At 39.1% G+C, this 18563-nt stretch overlaps 1 protein-coding gene and 1 long non-coding RNA gene across 12 annotated transcripts in view; one reads left to right on the top strand and one right to left on the bottom strand.

Annotated features, from left to right (window-relative positions):
• LOC120396954 overlaps positions 1–15101 on the top strand; it is a 29845-nt gene extending 14744 nt beyond the window's left edge. The window contains exons 2-3 of the long non-coding RNA XR_005593556.1: positions 14096–14336; positions 14881–15101. This is a non-coding gene — a long non-coding RNA (uncharacterized LOC120396954). The remainder of the gene's footprint in view (positions 1–14095; positions 14337–14880) is intronic.
• HIVEP1 (HIVEP zinc finger 1) overlaps positions 1–18563 on the bottom strand; it is a 180392-nt gene that overhangs the window by 60029 nt on the left and 101800 nt on the right. For all 11 annotated transcript variants that reach the window (XM_039522225.1, XM_039522227.1, XM_039522229.1 and 8 more), the window contains one exon: positions 17854–17907. In XM_039522225.1, the coding sequence (XP_039378159.1) occupies positions 17854–17907 (54 nt within the window). The remainder of the gene's footprint in view (positions 1–17853; positions 17908–18563) is intronic.

Raw genomic sequence — 18563 nt, 5'->3', positions numbered from 1 at the left:
GTACAAATGCTTCAACATCTGACCTGTGCCTAGCTTCTATCAATTCAGTAACTAGGAATCTCAAATTCACTGTGAAAATAATCTCAAGAGTTTTGGAGGGTTACCTATTGCCATATTTTGTAATGACATACTAATATATGGGGACTGTATATTTTTTTTGGGGGGGTAGGAATGAAGACTGTAGAAATGCTCTCACAAAATGAAAACAACTTGTAGAAACGGTTTATAATTTGTTTCATTCTTCAGCAATCACTGAAAGTGGGATTTCCATTCTGGAAGAACTTTGAATCAGCAAGAATTATGAGTCTGGCTCCTTGTTTTTATTCTTGGCTCTGTCATTGACTCCCTCTGTGATCCTGACTAGGGAAGGTGTTAAAATGTACCTCAGATTACCTATCTATAAATATTGCAACTAAAGCACTTGCTTAACAATGGTATTATGAACTTTAATTGTTTTTTTAAAGTTCTGAGATCCTCTGAAAATAGGCACTATAGAAAAGTGCAAAATATTCATTTTATGCTTACTAATTGCAAAAGCTACAGTATTTTTATTTTTAAAAAGGAACTGCTCCCTTACAGCCAATCTTACCTATATTTTTACTTTCTCTTACCTTTCTGCGTAAATGTTCTTGAGGATATTTCTCTCACAGTTTCAGGGTATCTGCACATCTATTCTGCCTGTGGACCCTTGAGGGCACCCACTTACTGGTTTCCAGCTCCCCGACATCTCTGGGAAGAGACCCGTGTCTCACTCCTTCCTGACCAAGGTTTTTCCAGGCAGCATAGTTCCCTGACTAAACTGTGATATCCACAACAAGCCAGGCTACCTAAACAGGCCAGGGTCTGCGCTTTGCTTTCTCTCCAAAGACTATGAACAGTGTAATTGCCAGCAGTTACAAATTCCCCCACAGCACTTTCTGAGCACATTTATTCTAAAGGTAAAAGTATTACAGAAAAATCGTATTAAAAAAATAAAACAACCTGCACACATGCTAAAATGTATATCAGAAGACTCCCCCAACTCCACCCGCAGACTCTGATACGTATTAGTCTTTCAAACCCCACAACTGGATTTTCCCCATTTTTAAATTCAGAACCAGAACTCAGGCTGAGCAGTTCAGCTCAGAACTTTGATCTCCATGAACAGACAATGAACCACGTCCAGGGCTTAACTTCAAAAGGCTCCGTTTTGCATAAACGGAGGTGGGGAATTTACACTAAACTCCCCCTAGATATTCACACTTATTGAACTTCTGTCCTGCATATTTTCAGTATAGCCCTTTGAACTCCTAGGCCTCACATTACATCTTCCCCCAGAAAGGTTACATATAATCCTGGCCCACAATAATACATAACTTATTGTATTAAGGTTTTTTTGGATATTGCATGAAATAGTCATATCTGTCACAAATTCATTATACGACTGTGTAAATTTACAAAAATCTTTACCAAAGTAATGCAATGTTTGAGATCTTATTTGCTTTTAAATAGTAATTACACTTGGGCAAGGCAGACGCAATCAATCACAGAATGATAAACTATCAGCTCCCTCATCAAATCACGAAAGCCTCATCCTTCCAAATCACTGTGCTTCTATGAATGCTAATACTTCCATTGGCCGGTCAAATGCTTCTTGCTCAAATTCTAATCAAACTTCTTAAAACTTTTTTTCATAATCTATCTTGTAGTATGACAGCCATTGCCCACATGTATCTAGATGGTGGGTATACAGAAAGCAGTCCCAGGGTGCTGTACTGGCTCTCTTTGACTTTTGCTTCCATTCTTTCCCATCAAACCCCATACCAGCTTATCTCTAAAGTTTTTCCACTATCTCTAATTGTTTTTTGGTTTGCTTTGCTTTCTTTTCACTTCCCTTTCCTTCTTCCCTGCTCCCCGGTTACTCTCAGAGATGATGGAACTAGGGATGATGGGGGGTACGGCTGCATCCTCTGGCTTGAAGTACTAACAACCACCAAATACATGGTAAAAGCTTTCAGCACCCCCACTATAAAAATATTTCAAGCACCTGTAGTTACTCTGCTTCATTCTGCAACCAAATGTGAGCAAGAGACTCTGCCAAGATATCTACGCATTACTTCAGAGACTTGCAATTTGTCAGTTACTCTTTGCTCCTTGCACATGAAGTAGAGCAGTAAAATACAAACAACAACCCAGTAATATAATAAACGTGCCAAACAAAGGAAAAATATAAATTACTTGAATTTTGTCTTCCTTTTTATTCACCCGGGAACCCGATACTGGCTTGAGCTCCACGGCTCTGTGGAAGTAATTCTTAGAGCTGCCTGTCTGAAAGCCTGCTCAAAGCCACATTATTAAACATCCACTTTCTCTCTCTCGCTCAAAAAAAAGCTGTGGACTTGAATAAAAAAAGAAAGCAACAGAGAGCAGAAGCGAGGCATCTACTTCCACTCCAACAACTACTCTGTGAAAGTTACCTTTTGGATTCACAGTTTTCTGGCTTACAGATGAACAGATAGTACATTATTCAGTTTCTAGTATTTTTAGTTTATTCTAGAGAAGCATTTTAAAACATTATAAATCCATATACTAGGGCCAACAATTATTCTTAAAATGCATACTTTCTGAAAAAGAATGCACTTAAAGATGTGCAAGCCTCTCAAAAAAAAGAGGCAGACTGTTGCTAAGGGTCTTCCGCAAACTAAAATTAGAAACCGTAGGGACCCGGTATTTTAAAATATTCAAAATATTTCTACATTCCTATATGTAGATGTCTATTTAATTATAGCAATGATTTCTCTGAGCCTATTGCAAAACAGTTATGAATCATCCCTGTGAGTGTGTTTTCATGACTAAACAACAAATAACTTGAGTGTTAGATACAGAAAGTAAGTCTAAATGGTGTAAGCCATAGGATCTTCATTTAAATTAACAGCAGACTGCTAAAACCTTTTGTTTCTGTAACTGACCAAGTTTTTTAACCCTCATACAGCAGAGTGGACCTTCAAATAATGACAGAAGTTTTTAAAATATTTTTTTTCCTCCAAAGTTGAAAAAAAAAATTGTTAAGTGTCAATACTTAAATATACATACATGAAAATAATTAATGCGGCCAGGATATTATTCTACCCAAATTTAGTCCCTGATTAAACAAAGCACTTAAGCACATGCTTAATTTTAAGCACAAATAGTCCCTGTACACTAAAGCCTAGGCAGGGGAAAGGCTGGAGCAGTCCTGGGCCAGGAAAGCTCTGCCTCTCAGGCACTGCGGAACATGCTTCCAGGAAAAGGAGTGGTAGAAAGAGAGGTCCAGCAGCCTAGGCAGAAGGGAGGAGAGAAGCAATATCCTAGAAAGGCACTGCTCTACTATAGTAGGAGAAGCAGCTCTTTCCACCCAGGTCCAGCTGTGAGTCTCTCTCCTGTCCTTTGAGACATTGCCCAAGAGGTAGTGAGAACTGCGTGCAGGGGCATCAGAGGGTTGCCTGCATTAGCCCTGAGACTCGGGGGTTTGAAGCAAAGGACTACAAGTGAACAGCAGCCATGCCCCAAACAGCCATTTGGTGTGATAGGAAGGGCCCAGAGAAAGGTGAGCAGGCGGTGGGCCTAACGTAAGCCATCCCACGCTATCACACTTTCAAAGGCCCTGGGTGGACCCAGGTTCCCTTACATATCCCAGATTCTCCTATACCTAGTCCTGGGATGGCAGGACTAGGAGGTTACTGACAAGTAGGCTGATCCAGCTGAACCCCATTCAGAGGGTTCAGGACAGATTGAACAAAAAAGGACTGGAGCAGCGAGCCCTGACCACTAGGCCAGCTGACTGAAAAGAGAACCCCAGCACAGTCCCCTTAAAGTCAACAGACAAAATTTTAAAATACAACCAATGGTTTTGGGTGCCAAACTTGAAATACTTTAAAGGGGCCTGACTTTTTTCAGCTGGAGGGTGCTCAGCACTTTCTGAAAATCAGGCCCCTTTTAAACATTTTAAGTTGGGTACCCAGCCAAAATCAGTCGTTCTTTTGAAAATCTTGGGCTTTAAAAAGCCAAGCACGTGCTTAATTTCTTTGCTGAACAGGGTCTTAAGATTATTTTTTCTTCATTAGGTGAATGAAACCTTAAGAGCCAAGTGATCTGCTTTTATATAAATCACAATTGGAAATAAGTCAATAAAACAAAATCTGTCATTTCGACATTCAAAGGGATCAAATACACTGACTAGAAACCTGATCTAATGCCCACTAAAGCTTATGAATTTTTCCATTTAACTCAGTGACCATTGGATCAGCCCTCTAAGACTTGCTTCTTCTACACACAGTTTTTGTACCGGTATTACACCTCTATCCCGATATAACGCAACCCGATATAACATGAATTCGGATATAACACAGTAAAGCAGTACTCCGGCGGGGCAGGGCTGCGCACTCCGGCGGATCAAAGCAAGTTCGATATAACGTGGTTTCACCTATAACGCAGTAAGATTTTTTGGCTCCCGAGGACAGCGTTATATCGGGGTAGAGGTGTACTTTTGGTTAGGGGTGTGAATTTTTTTTAAAAAAATCAAAATAGTTACGCAGGTACCACTTTTAGTGTGGGTACAACGATACCATGCTGGAAGAGCTTATTCCTTTTCTGTTATGGGAATAAGCTGTACAGGTATAAGCAACTCCATAAGGTATAGGTGCATTCATGGTTGGTGCGTGTATTGTAGTGCTAGAACTGTGCTGGTGCAGTTAAAGCAGTCCACATATAAAAGTTGTACACGCCTTTAGTTTTTGAACCTCAAAACACTTACGCATGTGCATAACTTCACGCATCTGAGTAGTTCCATTGACTTCGATGAGACTGCTCATTTATCTAAAGTTATGCACAATTTTAAGTATTTACAAGATCAGATTTACAAGAATCAAGTATGGCTGTGAAGTTTTCTGTATGTAAAACATACAAATGCAAACTGCACTAAAAAAATCACGTTAACTGACTGAGATTTAATGGCCAAAGACAGGAGGTCAGACTAGATGATCTAATAATCCTTTCTGGCCTTAAACTCTCTAAATCTATATATAGGGTCTCTAGAAATAAACCACAGCCATTCTATATTTTAAAGTTACTGCTGCAAAGTTGGAAAGCCCAATATGCCAGGACAATACATATAGAGTTGAAGAACTTCTAAATAGTTTAAAATGTTCTGGGGTACTTGCAGTATCCGAACAGAGGTCTCCATCTTGTTCAAAAATCTTGACCACAACATATGCCCATGAGATCCTCACTTAACCATGAAAGTGGCAACACAGAGGAAAACATTCCCTGTGAATTCTCCCTTTTCCTTTATTTTCAGCAGCCTCTTATTCCTTGTTCTTTTTCCCAACTCCCACCACCAATCAAATTACAATTAGATGCACTCTGCCCACCGCCTCTTAGCCATGACAACACAGAAACAAAAGTAAACAGCGGTCGAAAGTGATACTGACAATTTTCTCTCTGTTCTACAAGATATCCTAGAGGCAGCGCAATGTTGCTAGTATCATAATCTTATCTCCTTACAGCTAAATCCAGTCTTTTGCAAAATGTACTTTTTGAATGAGTAAGGTCTTACACATTTCATCAAGAAATGACCATGCCTGTCAGTTTTTTAGACTGATATGTTTTTCACCTCAATAACCAGTAGTTAAGAAGACCCAAACATTGTGGATTCTGTACTTAATATATATTGTGACCTACAGCATTTTAAAGAACTTAATTCTAATAATTAATATTAGTGAATGATTGTTTTAAAATTAAATGAAAAATGGGAGTGAGGGGAAGGAAGAATAGTTATTTCTCATATTTTAATGGCATTTTACGGATGGACAGAGTCTGACTTGAACGATTTTACCTCACATTTTAGCAGACACAAAAGAGAAAATAATTGGAGGGACAGCGATATAGATGATCTGAAACCTTCTTGTCACAGCCCAGTCACAATAGCTGTAGCACTTAAACATACACTGAAGCCAAAAGGAGAAAGTAATTTATTGGAAATAACAAAACTAGACCAGAAAAAGTGCTCAATCAAGACAACTGGAAGTTCAAATGTTTCATCTAGGAATCAACAATTTGTACAACTTGGATGAACAATCAGGGAGAGTGAGATGTACGACAGCTTTAGAATGTGCAGGCAAAGAGGAAGGTGTTCCACTTGGCTTCTCCTCCTCACAGTTTATATGAATTTGAGATATTTCATCAGCAAGGGGAGATAGGATCAGCCTTAGCAATCCAGTAATATCACAGCATAAGCCAGGGAAGATCCCAAAGGCATAATGCCTGGACTTATCAGAAAGTTCCTCTGTGATACAATCTCATCCCAGAAATAGGGGTCAGTTAAGACAGTGAATTTTGCTTTAAATTTTGCCTTAAATCAGTGGTTCTCAACCAGGAGTGCGCATACCCTTGAGGGTATGCAGAGGTCTCCCAGGGTTATAACAACTCATCTAGATAATTGCCTAGTTTTACATCAGGCTACATAAAAAGCACTAGCGAAGTCAGTACAAACTAAAATTTCATACAGACAATGACTTGTTTATACTGCTCTATATACTATATGCTGAAATGTAAGTACAATGTTTATATTTCAATTGGATTTATTTTATAATTATATGGTAAAAAGGAGAAAGTCAGCAGTTTTTCAGCAATAGTGTGCTGTGACCCTATTGTATTTTTATGTCTGATTTTGTAAGCAAGTAGTTTTAAAGTGAGATGAAACTTGGGGGTATGCAAGACAAATCAAACTCCTGAAAGGAGAGGTTGAGAGCCACTGCCTTAAATGACTGGATACAGATGAGAAGAAGATGCTGTCCTGAAGTCTTTCAATATCATGACTTATATCAGCTAGAGAACATTATCAGAAGGAGTTCAGGGTGGGAGTGGGGACATAATTAAATTAGTAGGCCCAAGAAAGGTCACCCTTGTAGGGTGACCTTTTGAAGGCTAGGACTATAACAATGTTTAAAAGGGGACTGGATAAATTCATGGTGGCTAAGTCCATAAATGGCTATTAGCCAGGATGGGTAAGAATGGTGTCCCTAGCCTCTGTTCGTCAGAGGATGGAGATGGATGGCAGGAGAGAGATCACTTGATCATTGCCTGTTAGGTTCACTCCCTCTGGGACACCTGGCATTGGCCACTGTCGGTAGACAGATACTGGGCTAGACGGACCTTTGGTCTGACCCGGTACGGTCGTTCTTATGTTCTTATGTTCTTAAGAGACTTCCATTTAGGGTTACAACAACTCATCTAGATAATTGCCCATTTAGCTTCTTGGTCTGGCTTAAGGAAGTCATGTCCAGCAGAGCTCTAGCCACAAAAAATGCCTTACTTAACAAGGAGAGAGTGGAGACAGAAATGGCAGAGCCAGGGAAGCTCACACCCCAGAATTTTGCAGCAGCATTTCCTCATCCCTGGTACAAATACCCCAAATCCACAGAAACCTGCTGTTCAGTTGCTGAAGCCATGGTTGCAGAGAGTGATTTTACTACTCAGAGACCACCACAGGTGATGCTTTGGAAACTTGACACAGAAAACAGAAACCCAACATGACCAGTTGGTGCTGCTTTGCCATGAAAGGAACTCATTCTTCCTCTCCGTGTTATCTGATTTCTTATATATTTGCATATACCACCATGAAGAGAGGAAACAAAAAACACACCTAATTCCCCCACCCTCACCCCGAAAAAGCCCCTACCTCCTACCTAAAGAGAAAGCAACCTAGGGAATAGCCCGGGAGGCTGAGTGGGAGTTCAGAATTCCTGCCGCCCACAGTCTGAGACAGATCAGGACTGAGATGTTGAAAAGTGACTTGAGCTTACCAAAACTGCTGTCTCAAAATTCAGCACTTCCATGAGTCGACTGTGCCAATGTGAGTGTAAAGTAAGCAAAAAGTCCATCAAGTTTAAGGACCAAAGATCAATAAATATTTGACCACCAATGTAATGCCAAAGCCTCAATGGAGCAATTCTAACATCCACTGTTAAACAGGCATGCTATAATATATTCCAATTCAGTACATATTTTTAGCCAAAAAATCAAAATAACCTCCAAAACAACATCTTGACACCAAAATCTTTAGTCAAATGATTTTTTTCCCCTACAGACTGGTTTTTTTCTTTCCTCTCCAATGTGCCAAATTTTGAATTGAAATCATGAAATGAGGCATTTTATGCTAAATGTGCCCATTTAGTATTGCATGCAAGAATAACATCTCATTGCCTGGGTCACTAGATTTAAAATGCCTTTTTGTAGGAGAAGGAGTGGCCAGTGTAAGGGTCGTTAGCAAATCATTGCCTGATTTCATGAAATCCTGCCTACAGACATTTCCCCAACCATGAGTATGGAAGGGAAAAATAGAAAATAAAAGGAAAAAGAAGTTATCTAATCTTAAGGTGACCAGATAGTAAGTGTGAAAAATCAGGACGAGGGTGAGGAGTAACAGGAACCTATATAAGAAAAAGCCCTGAATATCAGGCCATCTGGTCACTCTATCTAAGCTTCCTCTGTACATAATGATGTTCAGCCAGAACAAGTTTCTGAGCAAATAGTCCCTGCTCCTTTCTCTTCAGTTCTTTGATACATATTTCCATTTGAAAAGCTGGGCTCAATTAGATCCATATTGCCTGCAGCAATTAGGGAAAGATGAGGGCTCATATTTAATGGCAATAATGTTTAAAGATACATCAGATAGAAGACAGTGGGAACAATTTTAGCTCTAACAGATGGAACTGTATAAGTTTAAACACTAGCTCTTCCTTTTTGGGCTTAACAGAAGAGAAGAGGTTAATTCAACTACACTTTAGCAGCCAATGATGCCTTAACCAGCCAGGAGGTTAAACATGGAAGGTTAGAAGGTGAGAAGGATGACATCCACCAGGGCATGTCGCATTTATGCATTACTGTAAAATTCCCGGCCCTGAGATCTTTGGGTTGCTGAAAGTGGCTCTTCACTAGCTGCAGATTGTTAATACTACCTCATATGCACAACTTTTTAGAAGTTTCTCATAACGAATCTTCAGCAAGGTCAGGTCACAATATCTTTCCACAAAAGGAGAATTACTTATATTTTCATCTAAGTACTCTGTTGTATCAACCATTTTAAAACACCCCTTGGAATTTGGTGGAGGACTAACTAAATGAGCAAAAACCTGATTTAGGGAAACCTCTAGAAAGACTCAGTAATCATGTCTGAGTCCAGACAAGACTGAGGAAGCTAACAGGAACCCAGAGTCCAAAATTCTGCAATGTCAGTGCTTGCTTACACCAGTTCAAGTGTGATGCAACAGGCAACCCATCTGATTAGATATATACCCATCTAAAAGGAATGATTTTGTTCTGATCTCAGATACATGAGTGCCTCTCATGCAGTCTTTCTGTTCTCTCTAGATTCTTCTCAATTTCATTACCTTACCAGCTCACAAGGACTGAGTAAACAGGAACATTGGCAGAGCAGCACAAAGTACACAAGCATATCTGCAATCACAACAAACCAAATATCTTCACTCCAGTGTTGGTGGGGCACAAAACCCTGCTGCAGGTTTAACACTGCAGCATAGCCTTAGTTTTGGAGGATTCATTTCTTGTTTACTATCAGAAAGATTTTTTTTAATGTGGGGTCTGATTCAGGACATCTGGGGCATGCTAACCTGTACAGTGTCCCTTCCAAAAAAATGTGATAGATGCATTCTGGAATCTCTCTTTTGTTGAACTGTTACTCAAAAACTTGGCTGTAATCATCAAAAAGTCAAAATACTATTACTCTAACATCACAATAAAATGATAAAGTTCTCATAACAGTTTCAGAGGATGACATTTTAATTCTAAAATTGTAAATCTGTTTATCTCCCTAACTGTCAAAACAATACCAGCTTTGTTTCATAGAGCACCACTAAACAAAACAAAACAAAACAAATAAAAATAGGTTTCCCTCCAAAATAGAAACAGAAGTACAGACATGGCCTTGTGGTCCAAGCAGACTTGGGAGCCAGGAACAGCTGAGTTTAAATCCCAGTATGGCAAACAAATTCACCAGCTGGTGCACCGCATTGTGGCTAGGAGCAAAGTTGCATATCTTTTCCCCCTGTAGTCCTGCTGACCAGGTCCACTTATTATCTTGTGACTTGGCACTCCAGCAGGGTCACCTTTGGTCTCATCCCCTTTGAGATAAACCAGGGTTTTCACCCCAAAGTTCCAAGATCTCACACCAAATCGACAGCCCTGACCCAGTCCCAATAGTCATTCCGGTCCCAGTTTGGCTGTGGGGGGAACCCAGTCCCGCTCTCTATCCTGGGTCCTAGCCCAAGGACCCTTGTAGCAACCACCAAAAGTCAGTATGGTAAGACGTCCCCAGGATCAACCCCCAAATCCCAGTTCTCAAAGCAACAAAGAAAAGGAAACTAAATGGACAAAGAACAGCACCAGCTTTTCTGTCCTACCAGGATCCTCCAGCCATCTATCCTACTGCTCTGCTCACAGGTAACCACAAATTGCTTGGCTCTCTGCTCAGTTCTTTTCTGGGAGCTGAGAACGAGAGGCCTATCTACTTCCCCAGGCTAGGGCCTTCTCAACTGAGCACCTTCCTTTTTTAAGGTTCCTGCTCCAACAGCAGCATGCCTCACAGGTGCCGCAGGGTGGCGGGAGGGGGCTGCCTGAACCCAAAGATGCTATTTAACCCATTCTTGCCTGGCGTGGGGTTTGTATACCCAGTCAAACCCAGCTCTAATACTGCTTCCTCCTGTGTCCTAGGGAAATTAACCACCTTCCTGTTTCTCAGCTTTCCCATCTGTAAAATGAGAATATTGAGACTTAATTAGCTACCCAACAGAGGTGGCAGGGAGTGAGGAGTAAGGCCTAATTCTACTCCCACTGAAGTCAATGGGAGTTTTTTTTACTTTATTTCAGTGGGAGCAGGAATAAGTTTATAAAGAGCTTTGAAAATGAAAAGACTCCCTCCCCCCCAATAAGTCACACTTCTTATCAGCAGCAGCAAACAGACGTCTAACAAGTCTGCTTACTCCATTTTGAGTTACTCAGAATCATAGGCATTGTCTACACTTGCGGCCGCACGTAGGGTACGTGCAGCTACCCGCCACAGTGAAAGGCGGGCCGTGTCCACACGCAGCTGGGCAGGGAAGAGGCAGTGGGCAAAGGCTCCAGCAGTGGGACACTCCACTACAGCACTGTAGACATGGGAGGCATGGCTTGGGCATGCACAGAGTTAGATGGGGTATATACCCTGGGGTTCTAATTTCCTAATCGGTGCCGCACCGTCTACGCCGCTATTTATACCCATGCTAGGTGGGCATAGTGCAGCGGGTAGAGTACAGACACTCTAAGTGTGGACCTACCCATAGATTTTAATGCCAGAAGAGACTGTTATGATCATCTAGTCTGAAAGCCTACATAACCAATGATAATTCCTGCGTGAAGCCCACAACTCCTATTTGTGCTACATCTTATATCTTAGAAAAATATCCCATATAGATTTAAAATCTTGTAGTCTGATGTACCAAGAATCACTTAATAGGCACTTGTATATGTGATAATTATGTACAGGAACAAAGTCTTTCTGAAAACAGACAAAGAAAACATGCAACAGAATTACACAAATGATTTAGTTTGCACTTTAAAGACGTTTAGAAATTCAAAGTTAGGCAGCTCTGCTGCAAGCAGACAGAAGAAATATGTTAACTCAGGGCTTAAAAAAATAAAACATTGCCAAATGAGAGCTTTTCATGGTGAATGTGGAATGGGAATTAAACCTTCAATTTGTGAAGAATTTAAGCTTTCACTTAAAATAGGTATGTGTCTATTCTTTATGGTTGTGAAGCTAACCTACAAATACAAAATGAATGGATCACAGTGACTAGGTCCACTTCCAGAGGCAAGGGCATAGTCTCCAGCAAGTATAAGATAAAAAGAAGGCACTTTTGACTAATACTACTCAGCCTAGGTGTGCGCTGCATATTTCATTAGGGCAGGGGTCAGCAACCTTGCAGAAGTGGTGTGCCGAGTCTTCATTTATTCACTCTAATTTAAGGTTTTGCGTGCCTGTAATACATTTTAATGTTTTTAGAAGGTCTCTTTCTATAAGTCTATAATATATAACTATTGTTGTATGTAAAGTAAAGAAGGTTTTTAAAATGTTTAAGAAGCTTCATTTAAAAAATAAATTAAAATGCAGAGCCCCCTGGACTGGTGGCCAGGACCTGGGCAGTGTGAGTGCCACTGAAAATCAGCTCGCGTGCCGCCTTCGGCACCCGTGCCATAGGTTGTCTACCCCTGCATTAGGGTGTGTACCCAGGGATTTTTTTTTTAAAGGAGAACATTTATTGAATACTTAATCATAAAGAACATTATTTTTATTCATCAAACAAACTAAAGAAACTAAAACTTAACTAAACTTGATTTTTTTTTAAATTAACAACTAAACTTTACTTTAAAAATACAAACTTAAAAAATGAGACAAAAATACCAAATTTTTGCTGTAGTGATAACAGGGGTATACAAAGATACAGTCAATTTTCATGATCTTTATTTTTAACCAGATAATGAGCTAACCCAAATTGACCAAAACAGATTAAGGTTTCTTCATCTTCCTGTCCTAGAGAATGAGACGTCGTGCACCAGGTGTTAAGGACTTAAATTCCTCAATCACATCATTGAAATTAATTGACTAAGCCAATTCTTGTTCAATGTACAAAATCATGAGTGAGTCGAGGCGCTGTTGGGACATTGTACTTCTTAGTTTGTTTTTTATATGTGCTAGTTTTGAAAAGGCTCTTTCACATGAACAGCTTGTAACAGGTAAGACTGCAAAGCATTGAATAAATTTGTAAAAGGCCTGGAACATGGAAGACCAATCTGACTCCTTTAGTCAATCAAGCCACTCTCTGGTGGTGTTCGTAGTGCTACCTTTAGGAACAGATCCGTCATAACCCCAAGGCAATCCGACTTCAGCTTCCAAGTCATCCAAGGACACTTTAAATTTGTTGGCAATGATTCTCATATTGTCCCTGCCAAAGTCTAAGCTCAGCAGTTTTCCCATTGCAGTCACAATTTTACAAGTCTTCTGTTCAAATCACTGGTCAATGCTGGTAATCACTGAATCTAGGAGTGGGTAAAATGAAGTTATTCTCTCCTACTCCTCTTTTGTATCAAAGTGATGCTGGAACTCAAAAGCGTCATCAATATGAGTGGATGTTTTTCTCTTCTTAACTGGGGGAAATCGATATATCATTCTAATCTATTTTTTGGAATATCACAGACTGGGTCATCAGATGGAATGTTTGATGGCTTTGAATAGGAACTATACTGACCTGAACAAAGACAAATTCTGTTTCTGTTGGTCATTACTCAGTTTATTGCACGCACTGGAACTGGTGGCGGCATTATCTTCATGTAAGTCCTTAACCGAGGAGTCCGAGATATTTGAACTACTATCAGCACATTCATTATAATTCAGTTTGTCTGCTCCTTTTCTTATCTTAACAAACCGATCCATATTTTAAAATTAAAAGGGGATATCATATGATTGAATTAAAACGTAAAGCCATGGGCTTGTTATGCTATTTCAGTAGAGTACACGTGACGAAGATTACAAACACTGTAGACACTGCACTGGGCACGCCTGACGCAGCCGCTTATATAGGTCAAAGAATTTTCTAGAATAGTAGTCGGAGGGGGAGGGGAGGACCAATGGTAATGCGGTGCCGCAGTAGTGGGGAAACATGCTGCGAGTGAACGCGGGCTTTCCATACATTTCTACAACATCTGTATTACGCAATTCAGCGCTTATTGCATAATATAACAATCCATACTTTAAAACTAAAAGAGTGTATCATGCGATTAAATTAAAATGCAAAGTCACTTTTTTTTGTGGGGCGTGTCTGGGCACACCCGGTACGCATGCCTATGCTACTGAGTATCCAAAAGTAGTGAGGAGTCCAAAAAGACTGTACTAAAACCTCAGGACAAACAGCCTCTGTGGAGGGTGAGGTTATATATCATGGTAGATCATCAAATTCCTTTCATTTGCCTATCATCACTTCCATCTTTCCAGATTTTATCTTGAGTTCTCTCTCTGTCATCCTAGGTCCCTGTTTTCCTCAGGCACTGCAGTGGGCATATTGCACAGTCTATGAGTGACGAAGAGATATTGCTGTTAATGGCACTCTGAGTATCTTTCCATGATTTCACACAGTGACTTTATACATGAACTGAACAGGAGAGGTGACAAGATTGAGGATTGCAGGACATCACAGATTAAAGCCCTTATTGAACACCTTACTAGTTACTGAAATATGATCAGTTCTTCTCCCTACCTCCCCATTAAGGTAGGATGTCTTTTCCTTTTTAAAATGTTTTATTTTGGGAAAGCAAAATCAAACTACATACATTTTACATGGTACTTTGCCAGAATGAGGCAGACTCTATAGTATGTTGTACATGAACTACTTGAGTTCAAGACAACTCATGTTAGACCTGACATGCAAATATTCCTAATGCAGACATTTCTAATGCACCTTAATTCACACTTTTGCTGTTGGAGCCAATTCATACCTTAATGCACACAAAGGAAGTGAAAGAAGAATGGAACACTAAGAATTTTAGCCACTGACTTTTCAGGGCCTACTTTTCAATGTTCAAAATTCATTCACTGCAGAGTTAGCTAAGCTTAGTATGTAAGGCTGGAACGGTATTTGGAGATGCTGACAGTATCTGTATTCACCATGTGCTTTCTTGCCAGTGATTAGCAACAATACTTTGTACTACTTTAGCTCTTTTAATCCACGGATTTGAAAGCACTTACCAAACATTAACGAATTGAGGCTCTCAATATCCTATGAGGCAGATATTACTATTATTTCCATTTTACAGATGGAGACTGAGAAGTAAAGTGACTTGTCCCAGGAGATGCAGTACGACTGTGACGAACCTGTATTATTAGAACCTGGTAAAGTCCTGTGCTTCAGTTACAACAGCAACCTTTCTTTCCTAAGTCACACTGGAGTTCAGTGTATTGCATAAATTAATTGTTTTTTTTTTTCATTTTAATTAAGAATGGTCAAACTGTTTCTTCTCTCATGTATATGTAATGTAATCAGATCCAAGATATTTGTAAATTAAAAAGTCTTGGTTTTCCAGTTGTAGCTTTATTCTAAATATTATTCAAATTATCTTAATACCTAGGAGCCTCAGTCATGTACTAGGACCCCATTGTATAGGCACCGTACAAACAGAACAGAAATATGGTCTCCGATCCCAAGAGCTTACAATCTAAGCGCAACACAAGAGACAACAGGTGGATACAGACAGATCCACGGCAGAGTACAAGGAAACAATGAGACAGTATTGGTCAGCTTGATAGGCAGTGGTCTCAGCACAACAGCAGCCTAACCATTATCATGGATTTTGTACAGCTCATGGCAAAGAAAGGTTTTAAGAAGTGATTTGAAGGAAGACGATGAGTTAGTTTTGCTGATGTTACAGGAAGCTCCTCCAAGTGAGGAAGGCCACATGGGAGGAAACATAAAAGTTCTTGTTTGAAATTTAACAAGATGACAATAGGGTGCATTATGGGTCAACCAGAGACAGGGGCTGACCTTTCTATAGTGAATGAGCGATGATAGGAAGAGTGGGGACATGCTGTGAACATGTAAGGGTCCATAGGTAGAGAAGTCTGTCTATAAATATTGCTATTCTGCTTCATTTTTCTCCCTGTCTTTGATAAAAAAGATCTATTACAATTTTCTTCTTATTTTGACTACTTTACATAGTGAAAACAAGGTGCATTTAGCACAAACTCTTTTTGTGGCTTTTCCACCACACACACTCTAGTCATTTCTAAATCTGATCACTGGCAAATTACCGTCAGCTGAAAAAACAGTATGTATAACCACCTCATGAAAACATTTTCCTCTACAAGCAGGGTATGTAAATTACAATATTACCAAACAGTAGTTGGCTTGTAAGTTTGTGGAATTTATTACCCAATTTATTTTAAATAGGAAAGACACTTATCTAAGAAATCTCTAAACTGAAAAGACCATTTGGTAATTTAGATACAAAAGAACTGAAAGAAGGAAAGAAACACATATACTTTAGGTGAATGTGTGTATATTTTACTTTGTTTCATCATCATTATATGAAAGCTTCTGTATTTTAAATTACTTTTTCAGTTTTATACAAATATTCTTTTCAATCTTTCAATATCCTTAAGAATTTGATTGTTTCTTCAAATGATATCCATCAGAATCTAGCTCATACTAGCAAGTGGTTCACCTAGGTACAACATACAGACAAAACATAAAATAAATAATAGTTTTTCTAAGAGGAAAAGTGCATTTCTACTCTGTAAAGAGACTTTGTTAAAAATGGTAGCAGATGGTTCTCCACTTATTGTCTCAATTATTTCCATATCAAATTCTGTAACTGCCAGTCTCACAAACTTAGTCTAAAAGCTGAAAGTGAAGTCACTACCAATAGTAGATTCTGAAGGCCGAATGTCATCACTTGGACCTCTGTAACCACATCATCTTCAAATTGTACCCTCAGTTACACCTTGGTAACCCTATCGCCTTCAGTGGGGCTGCACAGGTGTAACCAGGCGCATAATTTCAGCTATGCCGGCTGCATGCATGGCCCTGAACATAGTTAACATTTTGATTGATTATGCCTAGTTTACTCTCCCAGAGCTGTACTGCTTTTAGACTGCAAGATTGACAATAAAGGCATTCTTCTCCTCCTTGATAGTGTGTTCGAAGTGTTATCTGAGCTGTTGCTGTTGACAATAAAAAAATTGTGTTTTTAATCACTTAAATAAGCAGTTATAAACTGATTTGAAGATATACAGGGATCTAGGATCTACTAAATAAGAATGTGCCAGAAGTGGTTAGTTTAGTATCAAGTCTGAATTGTGGAAATGGAAGAGTCTCTAAATTTGAAAAGGATACTCAAATACAGCACTACAGCTTTAAGCCTGATGATTTTATCATTTAATCTTTTATTTTTGTTTTCTTCACCCTTTACAAATATTTGGTGAAACGTCAAGGCCCTGATGCAGAACAACAAAAGCTTGCATCCAACTTTTCCTAAAAAGACCCTCTGGTTGCTTCTCTTCATACTAAAAGTTTTCATTTCTTCCACTGATTGAACCTGTACTTTGCAAACATTAGTTAGGATACAACACCACCTCTATGATGTAGGCAAATGTAATCTCTATTTTGCAGATGGGCTATCAATAAAGTCTGAAACTATGATCTGTAAAAAAATTATGAAACTCGTATAAAAAAATAAGCAACTCTGTTCCAGGCAACAACATCAAAGATTCACCAAGCTGTCCACCACCTGCAACAGCTCAGATAACACTTCAAACACACTATCAAGGAGGAGAAGAATGCCTTTAACATATGACACAAAGCACCAATCTCCTATGCTACTGCTGTCAGCCAACCTTACATGACCACTAGTCTCTGCCACACAGATTTCATCTGTCAGAAGTTATCTGTATTTTAAAGTAACTGATAAGTGTCCTCTCATAATCCATATAAACCAATCACAGGTTGATCATCATGGACAGAAGATAGTTATTAATAATTAACGCCTAGTATGAGCTGAAATGTCAGTACAGACTTAACTTTATTCACCTCAGCAGTCAAAGTCATTGGGACAACTCAAGTGGTTAAATTTAAGCAAGTATTTGTTAGCATGACTGGGTGTTAGCATAGCATTTGCTCTACAGTCATGCATTCTATTGGCTTATCCCTAAGCCCAGCTAAACCAAAGGGAGACTTTCCACAGACTTCAAAAGGCTTTGATCAGCTTTGCCATAAATGGTTTTTGCTTTTTTACCTTTCTGCTGGTCTTCTGTTTCATTAAGTTCTTTTTGTGCTTCTTCAATTTTGTCTGTTTAAGAAAAAAAATACATCATATTAAAATATAAAATAAAGTTGTAAAAAAGTCTTGAAAATATCTGCTTGGTGTTAATATGCTAACTACTTTCTTGGATTATCTCATTGACATTTACAGGCAATATATCATTCACACGTAAATAAATATATCGTGAAAGTCATACAAGACATTACAGTAATATTGCCAAGTAAAATCTTAGTGTGTTGTACTAGCACCTACATTTGCTAAATTGCTACTGATATATTAACATACACAGAATAAGAACTAAAGGAATAAAAGCATTGCTATGGGATATGCAGTTGATAAGTAAACCACAACATGTTCACATTATCTGCAGTAACTCATGTAGCCCAATGGACAACATAAAAAAAAAAAGGCATTAATGTGAATTACTGACATATAAAACATTTTAACACATCTTAGAAAACATCAAGTGCTGTTAAAATGTTACATTGTTATTACAGCATTAAGGATTATGGTAATATAAATCAAACAAAATTTGTTTTTCCATAAATACTGATGTGGGTAGAATCAAAAGGCCCAACAGCGCTTCCCCATGGTAAAGCCCAAGGACAATGCAAAGGGATGGAAATTGTTCCATTAGCTGTGTGTGGTTTATCCAACTACGGAACTGTCCTACATACCCATAG

The sequence above is a fragment of the Mauremys reevesii genome, linkage group 2 (genome assembly GCF_016161935.1).
Source record: "Mauremys reevesii isolate NIE-2019 linkage group 2, ASM1616193v1, whole genome shotgun sequence".
In the NCBI taxonomy this organism is placed as follows: Eukaryota; Metazoa; Chordata; order Testudines; family Geoemydidae; genus Mauremys; species Mauremys reevesii.
The sequence above is the reverse complement of the archived record's forward strand: the minus strand, read 5'-3'. Positions and strand labels throughout refer to the sequence as shown.